The following is a 23,943-nucleotide window of genomic DNA, read 5'->3' on the forward strand; positions in this document are numbered from 1 at the left end:
GCAGGGTCCCTAACCAGCCATCCACCTGCAGGAGCCACTGCCTGTCCCAGAGTGTGCCACATAGGAAGGGCTGCCATGTGCCTGTGCAGCTGGCCCTTGGTGTCCCTGTGGGTGACAGCTGCGGGAGCTAGAGGTACTGCGCTATCTCCAGTAGAGCCTGGCCCCTGCTGTTGTAATTGGGTTCAGCCTTCCCCTGCCAGCAGCGCTCACTGCACATCATCCCTGGTGGCATCTGGGGAGAGCAGTCACTGCTCCACCTCAAGCCCTTGGCACCTCCCCTCCTTGCCTCCACCCCCAGACCTTACTGGCTGGGCTTGTCTTCATCTTTACTCTTCTGTCCCTTCTTTAACGGCTGCCTGCCTGGAGTCTGCACCCTGGCCTGCCCTGTCCTTCATCTGCTCCCAACCCCCCACGTCTCTGGTCACTGTTCCTGTGATGAGTCTTCTACCCCTGCCCACTGCCTCCACTGCCAAGCCACCCCTTGATGAGTCTGGGCCAGCCAGAGCACACGCAACCACCTCTGCCTGTCCACCTTACAAATGCCAGACCCACTCACCTAATGCCAATGTGCATTATGTATCAAAAGGAACAAAAAAAATTCTCATTTCAAAATTCAACAGAACAGTCGTGGATGCTGTTAAAAATGCAAGATGTCCCTTCAGGTGAACCTGCCACAGAATGACAGTACTTCCTGTTTGAGGAAAAGTAGGTCACCCATTCTCAACCTTCTCTCACCCTGTCTCCCTCCTTCCCTGCCTCCCACCCCAAATAAAGACAAGAGACACTAGAATTTATTTATATGTATTGATGTTGTAGGTCTAGGTGAAAAGAAGTAAAATGTTCCACTGCTCTATTTATATATAATGTCTGAATTATTCTGTGCAGGAAAGGCCAGGAAATTGCATGTGAAGTTTGGTGCGTTTGCCACCTCTGTGACCTCAGCTGTGGGCTCTTCCCCCAAGTGCAGATCTTCAATTTGACTCGGGCAGAGGGCAGGCCTCGGCCTCCCGACCTCCCAGCCCCTCTGTGTTCTGATTAAACGCAGTTTTTAGTGCAAAAAAAAAAAAAAAAAAAAAAAAAAAAAAAAAAAAATAAATTTTAAATATATTAGATATATATTTATTTAAATATATTATTTTAGCTGGGCATGGGGGTGCACACCTGAAATTGCAGAGGCTTGGGAGACTGAGGCAGGAGGATTGTAAGTTCAGAGGCAGCCTCAACTTAGGGAGGCCCTAAGCAACTTAGCTAGACCCTGTCTCACAATAAGAAAAGGGGGAGGGCTGAGGATGTGCTCAGTGGTTAAATACCCCTGGGTTCAATCCCTGGTACCCAAAAAGAAGAGGGGTAAAACTGGAAGGAGAGACCAGATTGACTCCTACCATGCTCTGCCCTTGTGTTGAATGGCCCAGGCGAGGGCAGTGGGAATGGAAGAGAGACCTGAGGGGAGAGGAAAAGAGCTGGGGACTCGGAAGCCTCAGAACAGAGTCGCTGTGTGGGGCCCTAGGGGATGAGGGAAGGAAGAAGAGAAGATGGACGTCCCAGGTAGAGCAGATCTTTAAAGAGGAAGATGGTTTTAAATATGCAGTTTGAGTCTCTCAAAAGTTTGGAGTTCCTAAACGGGAGATGTCCTAGGAGGAGCTCCAGCCAGGAAGGATGATTTCTCAGCCAGCAGCATTCCAGTTCCATGGCAGGAAAAAACGCTCGTGCATGACTTGCACCTGGGGGGACTGAGACAGCCACAGACAGCTGGAGGGTGGGCAGAGGAAGGAAATGGCTAAAGCCAGAAGGGTAGAGGGAAAACCAGGAGAGAAAGGTTAGGCAAGCCAAAGAGAGGAGGGTGCTGTAAAGAGTCAGATTCTGCAGACGTGGAAAAAAAAGAGGAAGAGTGAGGGGAGTCATTGTATTTGGCCAAGGAACTCACTCATATGAAAAAGGAGATATAGACATATATTTGTTTTTTTGCAGTTCAGACTGTAAACATTTAAAAGCTTGATAACACCCAGTGCTGGTAATAATAGGAGGAGAAGATGCTCTGGAAACTGTTGGTGGGAGCATAATTTAACAGAACCCTCTGTATCAAAGTTTTTAAAGTGTCCCGTCCATTAAACCTTATGAATCATCCTCAGGAAATACTCAGATGAGTGTACAATTATAGCCACACAGGGATGTTGCATGCAGAGTGATAGTGGATAAACCTGGAAGCAAACTGTAAAACTGTCAAAAGGAAACTGGTAAAATAATCCCAGTGGGTGGAGTACTATGCAACCGTTCAAAAGAATAAGGAAGAATAACGTGACTGTGTATGGAACGACGCCCTCTGTAAGCCCAAATGAATGAAAACAAGCAGCTTACAAATAGTGTATGTTGAATAATTCACTATTTGAATGTTTATTTTTCTGTGGCGCTGAGGATGGAACCCAGTGCTTCACAAATGCTTTTGCCACTGAGCTATAGCCCCAGCCTCAGATTAGGTTTTTATTGATTCTGTTTAGTTATTATATGACAGTAGAGCGCATTTTGATATAATTAGGCAAGAATGTAATATATCTTATTCCAATTAGGGCACCAGTCTTATAGATACACATGATGGGGTGGGATCACTGAGGTATATTCATATGTGTACATAGGAAATTTACTTCAGAATTTTCCATTGTCTTTCCTATTCCCATTCCCCCTCCCTTCCTTCCCTTCATTTCTCTTAGTCTAATCCTCTAAACTTCTATTCTTCATGTCCCCTTATTGTGGGTTAGCTTCCACATATCAGAGAAAACATTCACCCTTTTGTTTTGGGGGATTGACTTATTTTTACTTAGCATGATAGTTTCCAGATCCATCCATTTACTGGCAAATGTCATAAAGTCATTCTTCTTTATGGCTGAGTGATATTCCATTGGGTGTATGGGATATATATATATATATATATCAGAATTTCTTTACTCATTCATCTGTTAGTAGGCAGCTAGGTTGGTTCCATAGCTTAGCTATTGTGAATTGTGCTGCTATAGACATTGATGTGGCTGCATCACTGTAGCGTGCTGATTTCAAATCCTTTGGATATATATCAAGGAGCGGGGTAACTGGATCAAATGGTGGTTCCATTCCTAGTTTTTTGAAGAAATTTCCATACTGCTTTCCAGAGTGGTTACACCAATTTACATTCCTACCAACAATGTATGAGTGTACCTTTTTCCTTACATTCTCACCAACATTTATTGTTGCTTGTATTCTTGATAATTGCCATTCTGGTTGGAGTGAGATGGAATCTCATTTGCATTTCTCTAATTGCTACAGATATTGAACATCTTTTTATATATATGTTGACCGTCCATATTTATTCTTCTTTTTAGAGCTGTTTAGTTCCTTTGTCCATTTATGGATTGGGTTATTATTATTATCATTATTATTATTGTTGTTGTTGTTTTGTTAAGCTTTTTGAGTTTTTCATATAACCTGGAAATTAACACTCTATCTGAGGCATAGGTGACAAATATTTTCTCCCATTCTGTAGGTTCTCTCTTCACATTCTTCACTGTTTCTTTTGCTATGAAGAAGCTTTTTAATTTGATACCATCCTATTTATTGATTTTTGATTTTACTTCTTGTGCTTTAGGAGTCTTGTCGAGGAAGCTGGTCCTAAGCTGATACATTGGAATGTTGGGCCTACATTTTCTCCTAGTAGGTGCAGGGTTTTCTGGGCTAATGCCTATATCCTTGATCCACTTTGAGTTGAGTTTTGTGCAGGGTGAGAGAGATAGGGGTTCAATTTCATTCTGCTACATACGGATTTCCAGTTTTCCTAGCACCATTTGTTGAAAGGCTGTCTTTTCTCCAATGTACGTCTATGGCGCTTTATCTAGCGTAGGATAACTATATTTATGTGGGCTTATCTCTGTGTCTTCTATTCTGCTCTATTTTGGTGCCAATACCATACGGTTTTTGTTACTGTAGCTCTGAGGTATAATTTAAGATCTGGTATTGTGATTCTTCCTGGTTTACTTTTCTTGCAAAAGATTGCTTTGGCTACTCTGGGCCTCTGATTTTTCCAAATGAATTTCATGACTGTTTTTCTATTTCTATAAAGAACATCACTGGAATTTTAATAAAAATTGCATTAAGTCTGTATAGCACTTTTGGTAGTGTGGCCATTTTGACAATTATTTCTGCCTATCCATGAACATGGGAGATCTTTCTATCTTCTGAGGTCTTCCTCAATTTCTTTCCTTAGTGTTCCGTAGTTTTCATTGTAGAGGTCTTTCACTTCTTTGGTTAGATTTATTCCCAAGTTGTTGTTGTTGTTGTTGAGGCTATTATGAATGGGAATGTTTTCCTAATCTCTCTTTCGGCTGATTCATCATTGGTGTGTAGGAATGCAATTGATTTACGGGTATTAATTTTGTATCCTACTACCATGCTGAATTTATTTATGAGTTCTAGAAGTTTTGTGGTAGAGGTTTTTGGGTCTTCTAAATAGAGGATCATGTCATTGGCAGACAGAGACAGTTTGGGTTCTTCTTTTCTTATTCATATCCCTTTAATTTCTTTCATATGTCTAATTGCTCTGGCTAGAATTTCAGAGACTATGTTAAATAGAAGTGGTGAAAGAGGGCATCCCTGTCTTGTTTGTTTTTAGAGGGAATACTTTCAATTTTTCTCCATTTAGAATGATGTTGACCTTGGGTTTAGCATAGATAGATTTAACAATGTTGAAGCATGTTCCTTCAATCCCTAGTTTTTCTAGTGTTTAAAACATGAAATGGGGGGCTGGGGATGTGGCTCAAGAGGTAGCGCGCTCGCCTGGCATACGAGCGGCCCGGGTTCGATCCTCAGCACCACATACCAACAAAGATGTTGTGTCCACCAATAACTAATAAATAAATAAATATTAAAAAAAAAAATAAAAATAAAAAAAAAATAAAACATGAAATGGGAGCTGTTTTTTTGTCAAATGCTTTTTCTGCATCCATTAATAATCTTGTCTTTAAATCTACTTTTGTGGTGAATTATGTTTATTGATTTCCATATAGTTGAACCAACTTTGCATCCCTGGGATGAAACCCAGTTGATCATGGCACACTATCCTTTTAATGTTTTTTTTTTTATATATGTGATTTGCTAGTATTAAGAATTTTTACATCTATGTTCATCAGGGATATTGGCCTGAGGTTTTCTTTCCTTGATGTGTATTTGTCGGATTTTAGTATCAGAGTGATACTAGCTTCATAGAACAAGTTTAGAAGGGTTCCCTCCTTTTCTATTTCAGGAATAATTTGAGGAAGATTGGTGTTAGTTCTTCTTTTAAGGTCTCATAGAATTTGGCTAAGAATCCATCTGGCCCTGGGCTTTTCTTTATTGATAGGCTTTTGATGGTCATTACTTGAAATTCATATATTTGAAATTTTCTGTGTCCTCCTATTTCAGTTTGGTAGGTCATACATCTCTAGGACTTTGTTGATGTCTTTAAGATTTTTTAGTTTTTGAGTATAACTTTTCAAAATATGATTATTCTGTCTTTCAGTATTATCTGTGATGACATTTCCTTTTTTCATCATGAATTTTAATCATTTGAGTTTTTCCTCTTTTTTGGTTACCTTGGCTAAGGGTTTATCAATTTTCTTTATTTCATCAAAGAACCAACTTTCTGTTGATTTTTAAAAATTTTTTTTTTAAATCTCAATTTCATTGATTTCAGCTCTGATTTTAATTATTTCCTGTCCTCTACTGATTTGGATGTTGATTTGTTCTTTTTCTAGGAGCTTGAAATGTAACATTAGATGATTTATCTGGTGTCTTTCTATTCTTTTAACATATGATCTCAGTGCTACTTATCTATTTTTTGAAATATTTATTTTTTAGTTGTAGTTGGACACAATACCTTTATTTTATCTATTTATTTTTATGTGGTGCTGAGGATCGAACCCAAGGCCTCGCATGTGCTAGGTGAGAGCTCTACCACTGAGCCACAACCCCAGCTCTACTTATCTATTTTTTAATGAAAGACTATAGAGCAAAATGTTAGACCTCTGAGAGGGCAGGACAAAATTGGATAAATATTCATTTTTTTATATTATTAGATTTTCTTATCCAGCTCTCATGGAAGATTTACTATTCAACAATACTAGAGATATTTCCACAAGAGGAAGGAAGGTCATCGTTACTATTTGCCAGAGAACTTTCCAGAAAGCTTGAGCGCTGTGGGTGGAGAAGGGAGTAGCAGCTGAGGAGGTGGTGGTACAGTATTTCCAGTGACTTTGTCCTTAATGTCAAAAAGGAAAAAGAAAGAGATCCCTCATAGAATCGCTACCTAGGGGAAGAGGACCGTTTTTTAAGTACGGAGAGGTTGAAACCTGTAGACAGGATCAAGAGCCTAGGTGGAAAAATTAATCTTGAACCAGAGAGGAGGGGGCACCTTTTCTTCAATAAAAGGGCTAAATTCTCTTTCTTAGAATTTAATTGAATTATTTTGATACTGGGGATTGAGCGGGGGGGGGGCTCTATCATTGAACTATATCCCCAGCCCCATTTATTTATTTATTTATTTGTTTATTGTTTATTTATTTATTTATTGAGACAGGGTCTCCCTGTGGCTGAGGCTGGCCTTGAATTTGCAATCCTCCTGGCTCAGCCTCCTGAGTCTCCTGGATTACAGGAGTGTGCCGTTGAGCCCAGCTAGATTTCTTAAGGATCTTGAATTCTATTTTATGGGGAAAATGAGATGATGTATAATTTGTAGAAAAAGAGTGAGAGAACAGCTCAGGAAGGGAGCCCACTCCAGGAGAGTTTAAAAAGGGAGCATTGACTTGCTCCTTGGAGGAAAGGGAATGGGTGCTACAGTCAGTGTGTTAGGGTGGAAGCCAGCCAAGGCCACGTCTTGGTCGACAGTCCCAGCTCTACTGCACCTGGAATTCCCTGGGATGGGTCATGACCAGCAAGGCTGTCTCTTGGCTGGCTCTAGCCAGCGGTACCCTAATGTTTGGGGAATGGTCTGAATTTTGTCCCCTTAAAAGCCTGTGGGGCCCAAAAAGCTGGGCCATAGGATGGACATCTGCTCTGCCTCTGAACAAGCCTTTCTTTCCTTCCTTCAAAGGTTTGGGAGCACAATCGAGAGTTGGAGGCCTAAGATGGTTCCCCCGAGCCACACCAATTTGCAAAGCGCCTGGTGGTAGGTGGCAGGGAGGTGTCGAGCTGCCTGGTCTGAGGCCGCTTCCTTCTTCTCCCTGCTCCCCAACCAGCGGGTAGCTCTCTTGAGTCCCTGCCCTCCACCAACCCTGGGCAGAAGTCAGAAAGCCACTTTCTGTCTGCTGCCCCCCACCTGGGAGCCTCCCAGGCGCCCTCTTGGCATCACCTCCCTGCCTCTGCAGGTGGGCCCTGGCCCTGAAGTGTCAAGGCAGCAGGAACGTCCTCAGCGCCCTGCGGAAGGCCGTGGAGGTGGACTTCAAGGACAAAGACAAGCAGCAATCGCAGGGCATCTACCTCTTCACAGGGGGCATCCCGGATCAGGATGTGGTGGGTAGCCCTGTCCTGGGGCTTCCGTTATATTTTTGCATTTTTTGCAGGACTGAGGGTTGACCCCAGGGCATCAGGCCCCGCTAGGCAAGCACTCTGCCCAAGCTGCAGCCCCAGTCCCAGCATGGATTTTCTAAAGGCTTCTCAAACTTTAGGGAACAGAAATGCACCTGGGGATGGTGTTAAAATGCAGCCCGAGCTCAGCAGGTCCCTGAGAAGCTTCATTTCTGACAAGTGCCCCCTTCCCATGTCCATGCTGCTGGTCACAGAACACACTTGATGGAAATTGTGACCTGGGCTCATCACTAGACCAGCGGGGCCGTGGGCCCTTGAGAAAGCTCACTGGGTTGAACCCAGGGGCCACCAGATCCTCAGCTGTGGGTCCCTCCTACTTTGTCTCATCCCCACAGTCCGTTCTCAGCGCCTACATGGCCGAGGCCTGCGGAGGCTGCGACCTCCAGCTGAACGTGTGTCTCTTCTACGTGGGGGAGCCAAGGATGGACACCACGCCCCCTGCCTGCTACGCCAGCCGCGGGGACACAGCGGCAGCCTACAAGGAGCTCACCCAGGCTGCGGGTGGTCGCTTCCACTGGTTTGGAGACACAGGTGCGTGAGGGCTGCCTGGTCTCCCTGCCTGCCTCTTTCTAGAAGGCTGTCGGAGCCATAGATGCATGCCATAGATCTATTCCAGAAAAGTGGCACGTGAAAATCATAGTTAAAAACATAAAACCGAGGGGCTGGGAGTGTAACTCAGTGGTAGAGCACATGCTGAGCATGCCTGAGGCCCAGGGTTCAATCGCCAGCATGAAAAAGAAATGTAAAACTACTGCTCTGGAAATGAGTCATAGCAATAGGTGCACAAACCGTGGATATACTTCACGACACCGCACTGGACACTTAAGGACGAAAGTGTAGCTCAGTCCTAGAATGAGTGAATATGTGCATGCCCAAGGCCCTGGCTGGATTCAAAAAAACAAAAAACAAAACAAAACCAAAAAAAAAACTACCAAATCTTTAAATGGCAAATTGTATGTTATGTATATATGACTACAATATTTTTTTTTAAGTTTTTCTTTTTAAATACTAAACTCTTGAAAGTGTTTTAAAACCTCAGATCTAGAAGGCACCCTAAAGTTCTCTTACATGAACCTTTTTCAAAGCGTGGTATGTTTCCAGAAGGTGATCCACAGGACAGTTGGTGATAGTCCAAGGAGTATGTGTGTGTGATTGCGCTCACAACGTGCTTGTTTCCAGGTGTGTATGAGAGTGACGACATCAGTGCCATCACTGCCGAGATACAGAAGGCCTTCAACTACTCCCAGAAGGTAAGCCTGGGGCTGGGGCCAAATGCCTGAACTGGTTTCTGTCGTCACTTCCTGGGGCTGCCGAAATGAAACCCCACAAATGGGGCATCTGAAAACAGAGACAGCTGTCCTGCCCCGTTGGTAGCCCTCTGTCCTACAGAAACTAAAGTCTTCAGAAGGCGATGCTCCCTGGGAAGGCTCTGGGTGGAATCCTTCCAAACCTCTTCCAAGCTTTGGTGGGGACCAGTAGTTACAAAAAAAAAAGAAAAAAGTGTTGAATACTTATCACAAAGGGCAAGATGAAGAGGAAATGAAGTCCACTCTAGACCACAGCAAAGATGGCTGGGAATTTAGAGTCAGTAGTTGGAAAAGTACTATGAGGAGTTTAATTAGACACCAAGGGCAGGGGATTCTCGCTAAGGGCCTGCCATGGGCTTAGATATCAACCATGGGAGATAAAGAGCTAGACTGGATGTCAAGGGTGAAGCAGTTCATGCCAAACCAACTCAGCAGAATTCTCCAAGGTGGACACCTTGTAGAGAAGATGGCTCAAAGGAGCTTGGCTAAAGTTTGGCCAAGGACGCTACCCTGGCATCTCTTGGCTGTGAAAGCACAACTCCAATCTGCCACCGTCTTCACATGACTGTCTTTCCTCGGTGTGTCCCTATCTCTTCTCTTATAGGGACACCCGCCAGATTAAGGGCCCACCCTATTCCAATATGACCTCATCTTAATCTACATCTTAATTACCCTATTTCTGAGTAAGTTCACATTCACAGGTACCAGGGGACGAGACTTTAACCGACCTTATTAGGGGACACAACTTTTCAGGTTCGGTCTTGGTGTCCTGGTCCACTAACACCAAAGGTTTCAGAGGGAACATGGGGGCGGTCCTAGAATTCATTGGTTTTCAGGATGTATACTGTACATTCTGGCCTCCTTTGAGTTTCTTGAACACATGAAGCCATCTCTACTAAGCTCAGGGCTTTTACTTTGCTTTCTCTGTCCCTTGTCCCCTCCCAGATCTTCCGTGGATGATTCTATTCTACTCAGTGTTCCTATTGAATAATGTGACCTCCTCACAGAGGGGAGCGGTATAGAGTGAGATTAGAGGGGTCAGAAGAGGCCAGATCACATCAGGAGCAATGAGAATAGGAATCAGGAAACAGAGAACATTGAAGGGACCATAACTGATGGAATGAGCAGGGTGAGGAAGAAGAAATCCAGAGGAACTCCCAGGTTCCTCACTGGAGAACTTGGTAGATGGCGGTGCCATGGCTGAGAGGGAGAAAACAGGAGGAGCCCACGGAAGGTGGCCTCAGACCAAGATGAGTTTGTGAGGCTGGTGAGATAACAATGGGCTGGAGATAGAGATTGGGGGTTATTCCAGCCATGGGGAAGGACAGAGAGCTTATAATGGGTCACAGTCAAGGCCAGGGAGGAGTAAGAAGGAGACTCATCCTGACTCGCGTTTTGATTAGTGCTACTTGTTCCTTCTAGACTAACTCCTGGAGGGCAGGGCCAAGTCTCCCTGTCCTTTTCCTCTAGGGCCCTGGATCTGTGGCTCCCGAGCTGGGCTTTAGTCATCTCCCCTGAGAGGGTCCCCTCTGGCACTCTGTAAACCCCTTCTCCCAGGGTACACAGAAGTCCTATTCCCACACCCAATAAACTCATTCACAAGCTCAAGTGGACAATGAGGTTGAATCCACCCTTCCTTGGCATGCTTGTTTATATCTGAATATAATAATAATATCTGAATAGTGCCCTTTCTAGATGGCTGTGGGAGCCATAGATACATGCCATAGATATATTCCAGAAAAGTGGCACGTGAAAATCATAGTTAAAAATATAAAAAATATAATATATATTATAAAAATATATAGTTAAAAATATAAAAAAATATAATACATATTATTATATATAAATATATATAAATAAAAATATAATAATGGGGGATCATTACTGGAGAAACTTTCTGGCAGGTGAGGCATTTGTAAGCAAAGGGAATAAGCATTACACAGCAGCTCTGCTGGCATCTGGAGTCAGTCCTGGGCACAGGGTGACCACCCTGTTGATGCCCAAGTGTCTTACCATGGAAGCAGCCTGGCTTAGGACCCAGACCAACCTGGGTTTGAGTTGAAGCTCCTCTGCTTACTAGTAGTGTGGCCTTAGATAAGAACCTTAAGCTGATTCTTTACAGACATAGTGCACGTCTGTAATTCCAGCATCTCTGGAGGCTGAGGCAGAAGGATCCTGAGTTCAAAGCCAGCCACAGAAACTTAGGGAGGCCCTCAGCAACTTAATGAGAACCTGTTTCAAATTTTCAAACTTTTTAAAGGACTGGGGATGTGGCTCCGTGGTTAAGCGCCCCTGGGTTCAATACCTGGTACTAAAAATAAGAACCTTAAGCTCACAGAACTTTGCTTTCCTCATCTATAAAATGGGGGTAAGTTAGCACTCACTCTATTGGCATAGTTGCATGAGGGATTGAGACTTCCCCAGGCATTAACTTGCCCAGGGTCCTGTGCATCCCAGTCCTTCCATACGGGGTACTAATTATTGTCAATACACTGATCCATGGCACCCTCAGCCCCAGACAGCATTCCGTGACAGAAAGAGGCATGGTGGGGGGGCAGGTTTCCAGGGACTCTCCTGCTGGGTATGTTTGTGCCTCTGTCTGTCCACAGTGGCCAGGGTGCTGCTAACCCACCTGATTCCCATTGCAGTGTGCCTTACTGGTGGCCTCTTTGAAGAGCCATTCGGGTAAAGAACTGGAGAGTGCATCCCTCCCCAAAGAAAAGCCAAAGATGCTCAAGCAGAGAAGCCAACCCAAGCAATTCAGTACTCCCGAGCCCGCAGCCGCCCCCTCGGTGGCCAGAATGGTTTGACTCCCCGCCCTTATAACATGCAAAGGATTTTGTTTACAGTTTGTCTCCTGGTCTTTCCTAGATCTTAAAACGTCTGGGGCCAGCACAGGTGGGGGCAGGGGCTTCAGGGGTGGGTGTCCCATGGGTGCCTCCCACCCTTGTCCTGCTTCTCAGCTCTGGGGCCACCTTTGGCTCGGCATGGCCCTGCTTCCTAGCTATGGAACTGGTACCCACCCTTACATCTGATGGCTTATCCTGGGAGGGTTTCTCGGGGGGGGGGGGAGTTAGGTCTCTAGGGAATCTTCCTGCCACAGCCCAAGGCTTACCAGAGGACTGATAGGAGCTGAGGGTGTGCCTGTGCCCACCAAGGCCCTAACCCATTCACAGCCTGTCAAATGTGTCTTGTATAAAATGCAGCCCCAGCAGTCATGGGGCCTCTAGCAGGAAGACCCTGCCCCCACGCCATGTCACAGTGCCTTGAGCCAAGGGGCAGTGACCCTCGGGGGCTCATCAGCTGCTCTCTGACAGACTCGGGAACAGCACATTGTCAGCAGGAGGAAATCCATCCTGGACAGTATAGAGCTCATTGCCAGCTGCATTTCCAGGGGATTCTGGGCACACAGGTGCTGCCTCACTTGAAGGACTCCACCAGGTTTGGGGATCCAGCCCAGACCTGTCACCCTCTGTCTCTCCTATCTTCCCAAATTCTGGAGGTGACCACAGAATCCCAGGGTCTTCCTCTTGGCCCTTCAGCGGTACATGAGCCGATTAGGTGCAAGGAGGCTAGGCCATGGTCGTTAACGGGCCTCTCGACCCCTGGCTGGGCTCTGCCCACAATGCCAGCATCTGGGCCCTCTGCATAGCAGCTTTCCCCGAGGTCTTCGCTGGCTCAGGGCCCTGGGTGACTTGTTGAACTTCTGCCACAGAGGGCAAGAAGGGACCTGCATAGTTATTTGTCATGCTCAAAGCCCGCAAATCCCACTCTAATAGAAAGAGGGTCAGGAAACTGGTGAAGAAAGTTCTGGCAAACCCCCATAGATGTCCTACTAGCATGCTCTCTGGCCTTCTCTCTTGCCACAGACATTCACACACCTTTTGACCCCAAAACCCATAGTCCCCTCTAAATCTGCTGCAGAAGATAGGCCAAACACATCTGAGGATCCACTCCCTTATGCCCCTCCCTACAAAAGTTCCTGATTGACAGATTGAGATTGGGGTGACTGGGATACCCCCTGCCACGGAGAACAGGCCTGTGACGGGGAAGATGGCCTGTTTTCTAGAACATGAAAGATAACCTGGATAGAGAGAAGATCTCCCCCTTTAAAGAGCTGAAATGGCATCCACACAGTGGCAGAGTGGGCATCTCCCCAGGTGAGGCATGGCTGTGGGCTGGCTGGGGGTAGATAGTAACTAAATGATTAGTGAGTCTTGAGCATGTACCCACCATCTGCCAAGATGGCCCCACGCAAAGCCTGTAAGAGTCAGTCCTATGCTGTAGTCTCTTTATCAACTCATTTTACTGACAGAGGGGCTCATACTGTGCCAGCTAATCACAGTGTTTATGAGAGTCCTCAGCTCATTAACCTAAAACAGTGTCTTAATTCCAAGGTCAAAGGTATACCAGAGCAGCTTAGGGCAGGGTTCTAGAGTCAGTAAGACCAGGCTGGGGTCTTTCCTCTACTTCTTACTAGCTCTGCGTCCTGTTTAGTTCATCTGCACCTGGGGGACTGTGAGGATGAAATGACACAGGTCCACACAGCATTAAGCACCATTCCTGGAGAATATCAGGACTCAGTGACCCCAGCTTTAACTATTATCAATCCAGGGGAAGACAGGAGACCTAGCGGGGGGACAAGAGGTACCTCAGAGCCGTCCCAGAGCCCCATTTCCAAGTGTAGAGTATAGACGAAGGTGAGATGTCTCTAAACCACACTGTGTAGCTTTATCACAGCAACCCACGAGGCTGCCCCAACCGACGAGCCAATGCCCTCTCACCGTAGCCCAGCCCATGAAAAAAGAGACGGCAGACTGCAGGAGGAAGCCCAAGTCCAGGGCATCAGAGCCCACTCTCTCACTATTCTATACAGAGACAGGGAACAACGTGGGTAAGTTGGAGGCCACACGGGTGTCTGAACAGCCCCCTGGCCCCATGGGAACTGTTAGGGCACAGGAGGCCCCATGGGAAGGAGACCCCTCCAGCTAGCTAGGACCTGCTAGCTCTGTGGTGCCTCAGGGGCAGGTCTGTCTGTTGCCCAAGGAAATAGATATGCCAAGTCCTGGCACTGCCCAGAGAATGAGCTAAGTCATTACTGAAGATGAGCTCTCCCCAGATTCTTGGGTTTGAGGGGGCAACTGTCTTAGCTCTGAAGCTGATGGGGAAAGAGATGGAGAAGATTCCCCTAGGCCAGCCTGATGGACTTCTGTGAATTGGTGCCCATCTGAGTAGTAATCCATTGTGACCTGGAGAAGGGAGGTCCTGAGCAGCATTACCCCAGTCCACTGAATAGCCCCCCTTCCCATCCCTCCAGCAGATCGCAGTAAGGAAACTGAGAGAGGGACCAGCGGGGGCAGGCAAGAAGAGAGGTACACAAGGTGACTTGCTCTGTTTCTCCTAGGCTCGATGTACAAGAAGTACCCTCAAAGAAGGGCTATAAAAACCATCAACTCATCTATTGAGTTGCCCAGAAAGGATACAGTTTGCTCGAGCCAAGAGGTATGACGTTGTCTAGACCAGGACATGGCCTCTAGACAATTTCTTCCAGCAACCATTCCTTCCAGGAGAGTGGGCAAACTTAGAAAAGATGGCAAACTGAGAATGACTCCTTACTGTGGCAAATGGGATATAGGCTAAATATAGCTAATTTAAAAATCTGGATCTGTTGCTTCCTAGTCAGGTGACCTTGGGGAAGTCGTATAGCTGCATTCAATGGCTATGTTTGCAAAATGAACACAATTGCATCTGTCTAATAAGATTGATGTGAGGATTGATTAAAGTGTATTTCATGTGAATCAAAGTACTTATTAGAGTAGGATCCTTTTGGTTGCAAGCAACAGAAATCCCCCTTCCTGTTCATACCCAGGAGATAGAACATCTTTCTTCCCACAACCATTCAACAAAAGTCGGAGCTTGGTTCTGATTGGGCTGATCCTGGATGCCATGCTCTGATTGCTTTGAACCTGCCCATTCTGGCACCTCTCATTGTGACAAGAAAACAGAGATTATCCTGATTGGTTTAGAGTCTGACCTTTAGGCCAATTAGAGCTTTCCATTCAAATTTTGTGATGGAGTGTTGAATATGGATGTTGGGGAAGCAACCATGTCTTCTAGAAGAAAGATGAATTAGGTGCTCAATAAATTTAGCTTCTTGTTCCCCATTTTTTGTGCATCTCTTTCCCCTGGAAATGGGGAAAGAGTTTGCATATGAAGGATAATCCATGAGGACCTGCGAACCCCACTTTTCCAATATGAAACAGATTTTAAAAATGAGATTTCAACAGATGAGTTGGACAATCACTCAGTTATCCCGAATTGCCTAGACAACAGTCCTTTCTTTTATTCTAAAGTGGATAGCAAATTATGGACTGAGAAAACTGAAGATGGAGCTCTCCAGGTACATGGGTCCCCACTGTACCCAACAGAAGTCCATGCAGAGATCAACATCGGCCAAACACTGCAGTGTCCTCCCCAGCATAGAGATCGATGTAAGGCCAAGTTTTTTGGTTGTTGCCTTTCCTCTCACAGCTCCTTGCCTCTTCTCAGGTGCAAATGGTAGATCAGGGCACCTGGCTTCTATTCCTGCTTCTAAGAGCCCCTCCCCACAAAGAGGCACTGCCCTCAACCGATAGGAGATACAGAGTCCTGTTGGAAGAAAAGTCAAGCCCCCAGCAGGCCTGAGATGACACTCTAGGATAGAGGGCCTCATTGGAGAGAGAATTAAAAACAAGCATGCTAGGCGCTGTGGCGCACGCCTGTCATCCCAGCTGCTGGGGAGGCTGAGGCAGGAGGATCACGAGTTCAAAGCCAGCCTCAGCAAAAGCAAGGCACTAAGCAACTCAGTGAGACCCTGTCTCTAAATAACAAATACAAAATAGGCCTGGAGAATATGACTCAGCAGTCGAGTGCCCCTGAGTTCAATCCCCGGTACCAAAAAAAAAAAAAAAAACAACAAGAGCATAAGGTTGTGGCTGGAGTACTCACCAAACCAACATGGTACCCCTAGTGCTGTTGCTGGCTCTGCTAGGTAGAAGTGCACAGGGCTTATGACAAGAGGCAAGGGGTTCTCATCTCTGTTTTCTCTTTGGAGGAAGAGTTTCCCCATGGCTTTGACAGTGGAACAAGTAAATTTAGTACAAAATGAAAATCTAATCATTTCCCTCCCAGCCTTTTTCTACCACATTTTCAAGGGAACTAAAAATAGCCTCAAAATTTGAAATTATCCACTGGAAAAGCTCAGGGTTGTCCCAGAGTACAGCTCCCTCTCTCTCCAAGGTCGTCCTTCAGTTTGAAGTTGATGGACTTCTCACCCCACCATTATTATAATAACTGCATGAAACCATTATCTTAATCCCCCCACTCCTCTGTAGAACCAGAAATCCAGTAGTTTAACAGAAGGAAACAAGATTTTAGACAAACAAAACTGTATGCTTGACAGATGTTTTGGGAATTGTTGATCACAATGGAACACACTGTTTTAGGGGGTGATGAGAGTAGCTGGTGGGGTGGGTATCTGCTCTGTTTACCTTAATCCAGGGAGTGGTGAAGCACATTCAGTGGACGCACAGAGAGATGGAAGCATACATCTCAAGCTTGGAGAAAGTGATGAGGTGCTACGTCCAGAGGCTGCAGTGGCTGCTGTCCGGTGAGCCTGGCCCCTGTCCTGGGGGGTGGAGGGATATGAAGGGAGGTGGAAGGTTCACTCCAGAGACGGCAGGATCTGTCCTTCCAAGGCCCTCACCAACTGTCAGGTCAAGGGATTAAGCCAGGAGGGTCATTCAGGTACGGCATGAGTTCTGGGCTCAGAGATCAGACAAGGTGCTAGATGGCATCAGGGCAGAGGACAGGCCATAAGAGCCCCAGAATACCAAAGCCAAAGAGCCAGGCTCACGTCCCAGAGGAGGGCCAGCTGGGAAGAAAGAAACCACCCCAAGCATCAAGGGCAGGAGGCTGAGTAGGCAGCTAGAACCAGACAGGAGGGGATTTAGGCTTTGGGGCCTGGAGGGACCTAGAAGAAATAATAGAAGAACTGAGACTTATGTAGAGATCCTACAGGCAGCCTGTGTGGTCCACGCGGGACCCCATGTAAATTCATTAGGTCCAATCCTCTGCAGCAGAACCTCCTCTAGACAGTCCCTCGGCAGCAATGTGACAGTGACTTTACAGTTACTGCATTTGCTGGAAAATTCTCCCCCAACACTCCCACTCCTCTACAGAATCATGATCCTAGCAGTTTAACAAAAGGAAACAAGATTTTAAACAAACAAAACTGTATGCTTGACAGATGTTTGGGAATTGTTGATCACAATGGAACACACTGTTTTATTAGAGGGTGATGAGAGTGTGAGGGAATAGCTGGGGGGAGCACAGGGTCCAGTTGTCACTTCAGGGCAAAGGCTGGGGTGGAGCAGAGGAGGTGGGCCTGTCCCATTCCCACCTCACAGTGATCACTGGGGTGCATGTGCAGACCAGAGTCAGCGACTTCTTTTATAGTACACATCCCCTGCCTCATGCACAGGTGCACACCTGAACACTCACACTGCAGTACGTACCAGGCAGTGGGTGCTTCATTCATTCATTCAACCAATAAGTTTTTCTTCTGCTAGGCGCTGGGGGTGGGTAGAAGCCAAAGTGATTCCTGAACTTATAAAGCCTGTAGGAGGAGACAGATGTTCATCCAAGAGCCACAAACAAGTCACAACTGTGACAGGTGTAGGAAGAGAAGGGACATTTGGCCTGCATAGGAAGGTCAAAGGGAGGCTTCCCCAAGGAGCAGGTATGTAGCTGAAATCTCACAGGTTAAGCGGGCAGGAAAGGAAAACACAGAGGTGCTGGGCAGGAGAGAAGATGCTCAGTACAGAGACTGAAGGAAAGAAGTCAGTGTGGCTGGGTGAGATCCAGGGGATACCCTGCCATCCAACAGAGACTCAGCTATGGCACAGTGTGTGCCAATTATTAAGAGCAATGGGGAGCCATTAAAATATTTTACATGAGGGAAAAGTGATCAGCATTTGCAATATTTCCTCTGGTTGCTGTAAAATGAATTTTTTTTTGGGGGGGGGGGTGGTACCAAGGATTGAACCCAGGGGCCCTCAACCATGAAGCCAAATCTGTAGCCCTTTTTATTTTTCATTTTGAGACAGGTCTCACTAAGTTTCTGAGGCTGGCTTTGAACTTGAGATTCTCTGGCCTCAGCCTCCCAAGCCTCTGGGATTGCAGGCGCGCGCCACTGCCCTCAGTTTACAAAATGAATTATTGAGGGAATAGAATAGAATGAGGACGACCTAGCTGTAGCCCAGGTAGAAGATTAAGGTAGCTGGCGAAGGGTAGTGGTAGTGGAGATGGATACGGAGGCAGGGTTAGATAGATCCATGGGGTAAAGACAGAATGGCTTGGTAGCTTGAGCTGCTTCCACTGTCTGGTTCCTAAGGGGATCAGCTGGCCATTTGTAGGGGGAGGTCCCTCATGGGCTGACCAGCTGATTCGATGTCCTCATGGATTCCCCTTCTCCCCTCTTCTCCCTCTGACATGAGCATTGCCAGAGAACATCCAGATGAGTCCCGGAGGCTCCAGGGCACCAGGTCCAGCCGCCCTGCCCACCTTTTCCTGGAGAACAGCTGGTCTGTTTTGTAGCAGTTTTTCAGTTTCTCCTGCAGCTCCAGTGAGGTCCCAGAGAATGCTGGGCACCTTGTCTGCTTGTTGGGTCTCCTTGTGTCCCCTCCATTTAGCCTTGTGGAGACGCGAGGACCAGGGTTAGAGGTTGAAGTGTAGACAAGAGGAGATAAAACCGGCTCAGCCACCACAGGCTGGGTGATCCTGGGCTTTGGTTCCCATTGAGCTGAAAGCAGAGTTGTAATTGCTCAAAATATGTCTTCCTTCACTGACTGTAAGCTCCATGAGGGCAGGGACCCTCTCTTGTCGACTTTGCACTGTGCTGGGTTCTTTTCTATTGACCAATTGAATGGCCACATGGTCTCCAGCATCATTTCCAGCCCCAGACAATACTGTGACACTATTTCACCTAATCTCATAATTTTAGGGATGAGGAATCTCAAGCTCTGGGACATTATAATCATTTTTGATGAGTTATCACAGGCAAAGCCAGAGCTGAAATCTTGATCTTCCAAAGCCCAGATCACGGACTGGCTCTGTGCTTGAACAGATGGCTCAGACCCAGCCAATAACACCACAAGGTCATCTCCCAGTGGAGGGACTTGAGACCACTTACCAGGCAGACAATGGTTTTGCAAGACTTTACACTTGATAGAGTGAGGAAAACCACCCAGGAGGTGAGACCCCCCCCCTCAATCCTTCCCTGCCTGAACCCCACTCATCTCTGGGCAGGAAGCCGCCGGCTGTTTGGCACCATCTTGGAGAGCAAAGTGTGTGTCCTGCTGGACACGTCAGGGTCCATGGGCCCCTACCTGCAGCAGATGAAGACAGAGCTGATTCTGCTGATTTGGGAGCAGCTGCGGAAGCACTGTGACAGGTGGGAAGCAGGACTGTGGGTGGCAAGGGCTCTGGAAGGTGAAAGGGGGTTCCTAGGGCCTCCCTGCCTACCCATGCACCCTCCTCAGTTCCAACAGTCTTGGAGGTTCCAGAAGGTCTCTTCTAAGTAGCTTACCAGACAGGAAAGAGTACTATTCTGTTCTGCTGCAGAAAGAAAGCAACTTTTAGCATCTCATCTCAGGCTCAGGACAGTGGCAAGCATAGTCAAAATCACCATCATGTGGCCTTGAACTATGATTTTCAGTTGAACTTGCTTTTTTTTTTTTCCTTTATGGTTTTGGAGATTGAACCCAGGGCCTCGTTCATGCTAGGCAAGCACTCTACCACTGAGCTACCCTCCCAGACCTCGAACTCTATTTTTAAGTGTGAGGAATTGTTTGTTCTCTTTGCCCAGAAGAGTTGACCTTGAAGGGACAGCAAGTGACTCTGGTCCTAGGCTGGAACTCATTCGTGCCTTACTATTAATAAGAGTAAACATTCATCAATCACTTTTTGTGTGTGGGGGGGGAGGGGGGCAGGTACTTTAAGTTCATGATTTGGTCAGTTCTCACAATGACCTTACAAAGAGTGGCTATTTTACAGAAAAGGAAACTAGGACTCGAGAGAGTTTAAGTAATTTGCCCAAGATTGCAACCCTTGAGTGACTGAGTTGGGATTTAAAACAGTTCCTGTCTTCATCTAGAATCTTCAGTCTGTGGACTATCATTCTCAGGGGGCCCACGGCTCATTTGTAGGGGTCTTCAGTGAACACCTCACATTGGAGGTGACTTCCCTGGAACTCCGCATGGACTGGCCTGTGCTCACACATCTCTCTCTCCTCTCTCTGTTCTCTGTCTCTTCTTTTCTCCTCCTCAGTTTCAACCTGCTCAGCTTTGCAGAGGGCCTACAGCCATGGCAGGACACTCTGGTGGAGACCACAGATGCTGCGTGTCACAAGGCTATGCAGTGGGTGACCCACCTGCAAGCTCACGGGAGCACCTCGGTCTTGCAAGCATTGATGGCAAGTGCCACCCTGGACCCTGACCCTGTGGCAAAACAGAAACTCCATCACCCACTCCACTGATATTGTGCTTTGCTTTGGGGTTTACAAAGCGGCACTCTATTTCATCTTCCCAACAACTCAGACAGAAGGAGATCTTGTTCTGGCTTTGAGATGAAGACACAGAGGTTCAGAGAGGTTAAGTGACATGCTTGAGGTCAACCAGCTAGGAAGTGGGCCTCCTAAACCTCAGCAGCTTCCTGGGTCTGTCTGAGGCTGAAGGGGCGGGGAGGGTCTCGGTTTTAATGGACATGTCATGGGCATCCATCAGACACATTTTCCTTGGGAGCAGCAGAGGCCACTGTCAGGCAAGTGCTTTTTGTCTTTTCTGGTGACAGCCTTTCTGTGGTCTGTCAGAAAGCATTCAGTTTTCAAGATGTGCAAGGATTGTACCTCCTGACCGACGGGAAGCCAGACACAAGCTGCAGTTTTGTTCTGAAGGCTGTCTACAGACTCCAGAAGGAGAGAGACGTGAAGGTGCACACCATTTCCTTGAACTGCACAGACAGGTGGGCAGCGAGGCCTGGGCTGAGCTTGGTGCCCTCCCGGGGCTTCCTGTTGGAGGGAGGAGTTCTGAACCCCTCACCTACTCTGGGGGCTCCCTTAGATCTCCCCTCTGTGCCTAAGCCATGGGATCTATGGCCTGCCACACAGTAGGCACTGGAGAGATGTCCAGTAGAGAGCGTGCTGGCCGTGGGCTTTGAGGGAGGCCAGGCTCAGTGGTGACAAGCGGCCACGGGTTGGGAAACTGCACTTGGTGAGGCTCACGGTGGTCCCAGAGGCACAGTCCAGGCCCGCTGCCAGGCGGCCTCCCCCTAAGCCACACACAGACTTGCGCTCTCCGGGGGCCTTGGCAGGCCTCCCCAACCTCTGCCAGCCCCCAGGCCTCTCCTCCTTCCCTAGAGCAGCCATGGAGTTCCTGAGGAAGCTGGCTGCCCTCACTGGGGGACGCTATCACTGCCCCGTTGGTGAGGATGCCCTCTGTGGGATCCGCGGCCTGCTCACCAGAGGCTTCGTCCATGAAAAGGTAAAGGGCCAAGTGCAAGGTCTGTTTCAACAGCCCGGTAAGATGTCCGTGGGCCAGAAGAGTTTCCCTCTCCGATCTCTGCTCCCCGTGCAAGGCAAACGGTTGACTTGAAGGGGCTGTGTTTCCCTGCAGTTTGCCTTTTAAGCAGACACCCCTCAAGGCTGGGAGAGAAGCAGGCTGTGGGGGGAGTTATTAGGAATCAGTCAGTTTACGTTTGCTGAGCATTTACTATGTGCAGGTATATTGCTTTCTATAGCTGATCTCTATTAATTATATTAATTACTTAATATTAATACCCACTTAGATGAGCCCCAAACTACTGTTACCCCCACCTATAGGAACGGACAAGCTCCGTCAGCTCGTCAGAGGAAGACGGAGGAAGGGGTGAAGTTGGAGACCAAGACACCTTGCTCTCAGCCTCTGTGTTTAATTCCTGTGGCTCTGTCTTCTGGTGCTCAGTTCATTGAAACACAGACAGCTGTTCAGCAGGAGAGCTAGAGAAGTCATAGATTATCTACTAAGTGACAAATTACTGAGCTGAGTTCCAGTAGTCCTCTTCCAATTTGATAGAAAAGTGGCAAACTTATCTAAATCTTTTAAGGAACGTGTTGTTGTTGCCGATAACCTTTCGGCAGAGGGTGAGGGAGAGGGGGTGGAAATTAAGTCAGACCACCAATCAGAAGTTAAAAATCTCTTTTTAGAGATTAAAGGTGACTTTCCCAGAACACGACATAATTTCCAAAGTTTGGGTGACCTCCCATGAGTCCTTGGTTCAGGTCATTCTTCTAGGGGCAGATATGACAAATAATTACCCAGGACAGGACAAGTTGGTAAAAGTAATGAATATTCACCCAGGGGTCTCTGTCACATAGGAAAATGATTGACAGGATCGAGCAGGTTCTCAGTGAATAATTTCTGCTCAGAGTGAGAGTCCTCTGCCACTACTGCCAGGCAAGGTGACAGCTTTGTGTCTCTCTTAGACCTTGTTAATTGTAAGACAGTGTGTTTTAGGGCTAGGCTCTCTGGAATTTCAGTTACTACCATTTTTTAAAGCATGGCTGTGAAGCTCTGTTTTACGAGGAGAAATGGGGAGAGAGAGCGAAAGAAATTTTACTGGATGATCAGCAGTGAGACAAGCCCTATAGACCCATTCTGTCCCCTGGGTCCAGAGACCACCCTCACTGAGATTCAGAGACCTCCTTGGCTTACCCCCCGCCCCAAGCCTCTCAGACATCTTATTTCAAAGTGTCCCATGTGCAGAATAACTGTCCTGGTAGATGGTGAGCTTCCTGTCCTGGGAGACATACAAGCTGAGGCCCACAGGATTTCCTGCCCGGGTCGGAGGCTGCCTTTCATTTGCTCTCAACATCTGCTGAGATTTTGCGTCTTCAGGTCCCATCTAGTCATTTCAGTGGATCAAACTTCACCCTCATTTCTCCTCTCCAAGGATCCTACCTTGCCACTGTTTGAAGGCGATGACTTAAGGAAACTGGCCCAGGAAGTCACCAAGGCCAGAGGTTTTCTCAAGCAAGCTCAGGCCCTCAGGTAGGCCCTTTAGAGCAGCCCCCAGGGCCTGGGTGGGCTGGACCCCAATAAGATATGACCCAACTCTGGTCATGGCCACCTTACTGTAAGACCTCCTGCCTGGCTTTTCCCCCACCAGGCCCAGAAATCTGGGCAGGAGGGGAACCATTTTCCTTCATCTCCTGCCCATCCAGATCCCAATTCCAGAAGAAAAGCAATATGGAACCGGAGGTCACTCTTTGCTAGAGAAGGAGTCTCAGGTAAGGGAAGGAGACAGATTGCCCACTAGAGGCCAGGCAGCCCGCTCTGTAGACAGTTGTCCTTATGGGCAAGGAGCAGAAACAGATTCCTGTGCGTGGAAAGGCCTGGACCCACAATTCCAGGCACCAGGACCCCCTGGAAGCTGAGGAAGGGAAGGCTCAGTTCTTTGTGCATGGGGCCACCCCTAGGACTACCCTCACTCTCCTGCCCTGTCCCCTAACACACCCTACACTCCAGCTATAAGGCTGTCGCCCCCTGGGAAGCCCTGCATCGAGCCCCCTGCCTGGGATGACCTTCTGCCTGCTCATCCATCAAGGCACAGGTCAGATGACATCAGCTCCACTGTGGAGGTATCCCTGGGACTCATCTAGAGCTGGGAACCTCCAGGCAGAGTTGGAAGCTCCCAGCCACCCTCTGGTAACATCCTGGCCAACGCTGCCTCTTGCTGCACTCAGCACTTCATATCGAGGTTCTTTGCTCCATTATCTCACTCTTCTCCTTGACTGAGGCTCCCTCAGGATGAGGCTGGTGTGCTAACCATCTGTGGGTCCCCAAGCCTGCTACATGGCAGAGGCATGGTAAACAGTGAGTATCCAGCTGAGTGTGGGAGCCTAGTGCTGGAAACCAGCCAGATGGGCCTGCTTCTCCCAGCGTCTCTGGGGCTTCCCCAAAGTCTGGTCCACAGGCCAATG

At 47.4% G+C, this 23,943-nt stretch overlaps 1 protein-coding gene across 1 annotated transcript in view; it reads left to right on the forward strand.

The window, feature by feature from the left end:
• Nucleotides 1-23,236, forward strand: part of Vwa3a (von Willebrand factor A domain containing 3A) — a 46,671-nt gene extending 23,435 nt beyond the window's left edge. Inside the window, exons 17-32 of the mRNA XM_026392080.2 lie at nt 7,088-7,162; nt 7,362-7,506; nt 7,917-8,112; nt 8,761-8,831; nt 11,537-11,692; nt 12,958-13,048; nt 13,678-13,782; nt 14,293-14,390; nt 15,242-15,379; nt 16,428-16,536; nt 19,236-19,380; nt 20,256-20,400; nt 20,797-20,948; nt 21,343-21,466; nt 22,914-23,011; nt 23,185-23,236. Coding sequence (XP_026247865.2) covers nt 7,088-7,162; nt 7,362-7,506; nt 7,917-8,112; nt 8,761-8,831; nt 11,537-11,692; nt 12,958-13,048; nt 13,678-13,782; nt 14,293-14,390; nt 15,242-15,379; nt 16,428-16,536; nt 19,236-19,380; nt 20,256-20,400; nt 20,797-20,948; nt 21,343-21,466; nt 22,914-23,011; nt 23,185-23,236 — 1,900 coding nt within the window. The remainder of the gene's footprint in view (nt 1-7,087; nt 7,163-7,361; nt 7,507-7,916; nt 8,113-8,760; nt 8,832-11,536; nt 11,693-12,957; nt 13,049-13,677; nt 13,783-14,292; nt 14,391-15,241; nt 15,380-16,427; nt 16,537-19,235; nt 19,381-20,255; nt 20,401-20,796; nt 20,949-21,342; nt 21,467-22,913; nt 23,012-23,184) is intronic.
• The last annotated feature ends 707 nt before the right edge of the window (nt 23,237-23,943 follow it).

Source organism: Urocitellus parryii, chromosome 9 (genome assembly GCF_045843805.1).
Source record: "Urocitellus parryii isolate mUroPar1 chromosome 9, mUroPar1.hap1, whole genome shotgun sequence".
NCBI classification, from domain to species: domain Eukaryota; kingdom Metazoa; phylum Chordata; class Mammalia; order Rodentia; family Sciuridae; genus Urocitellus; species Urocitellus parryii.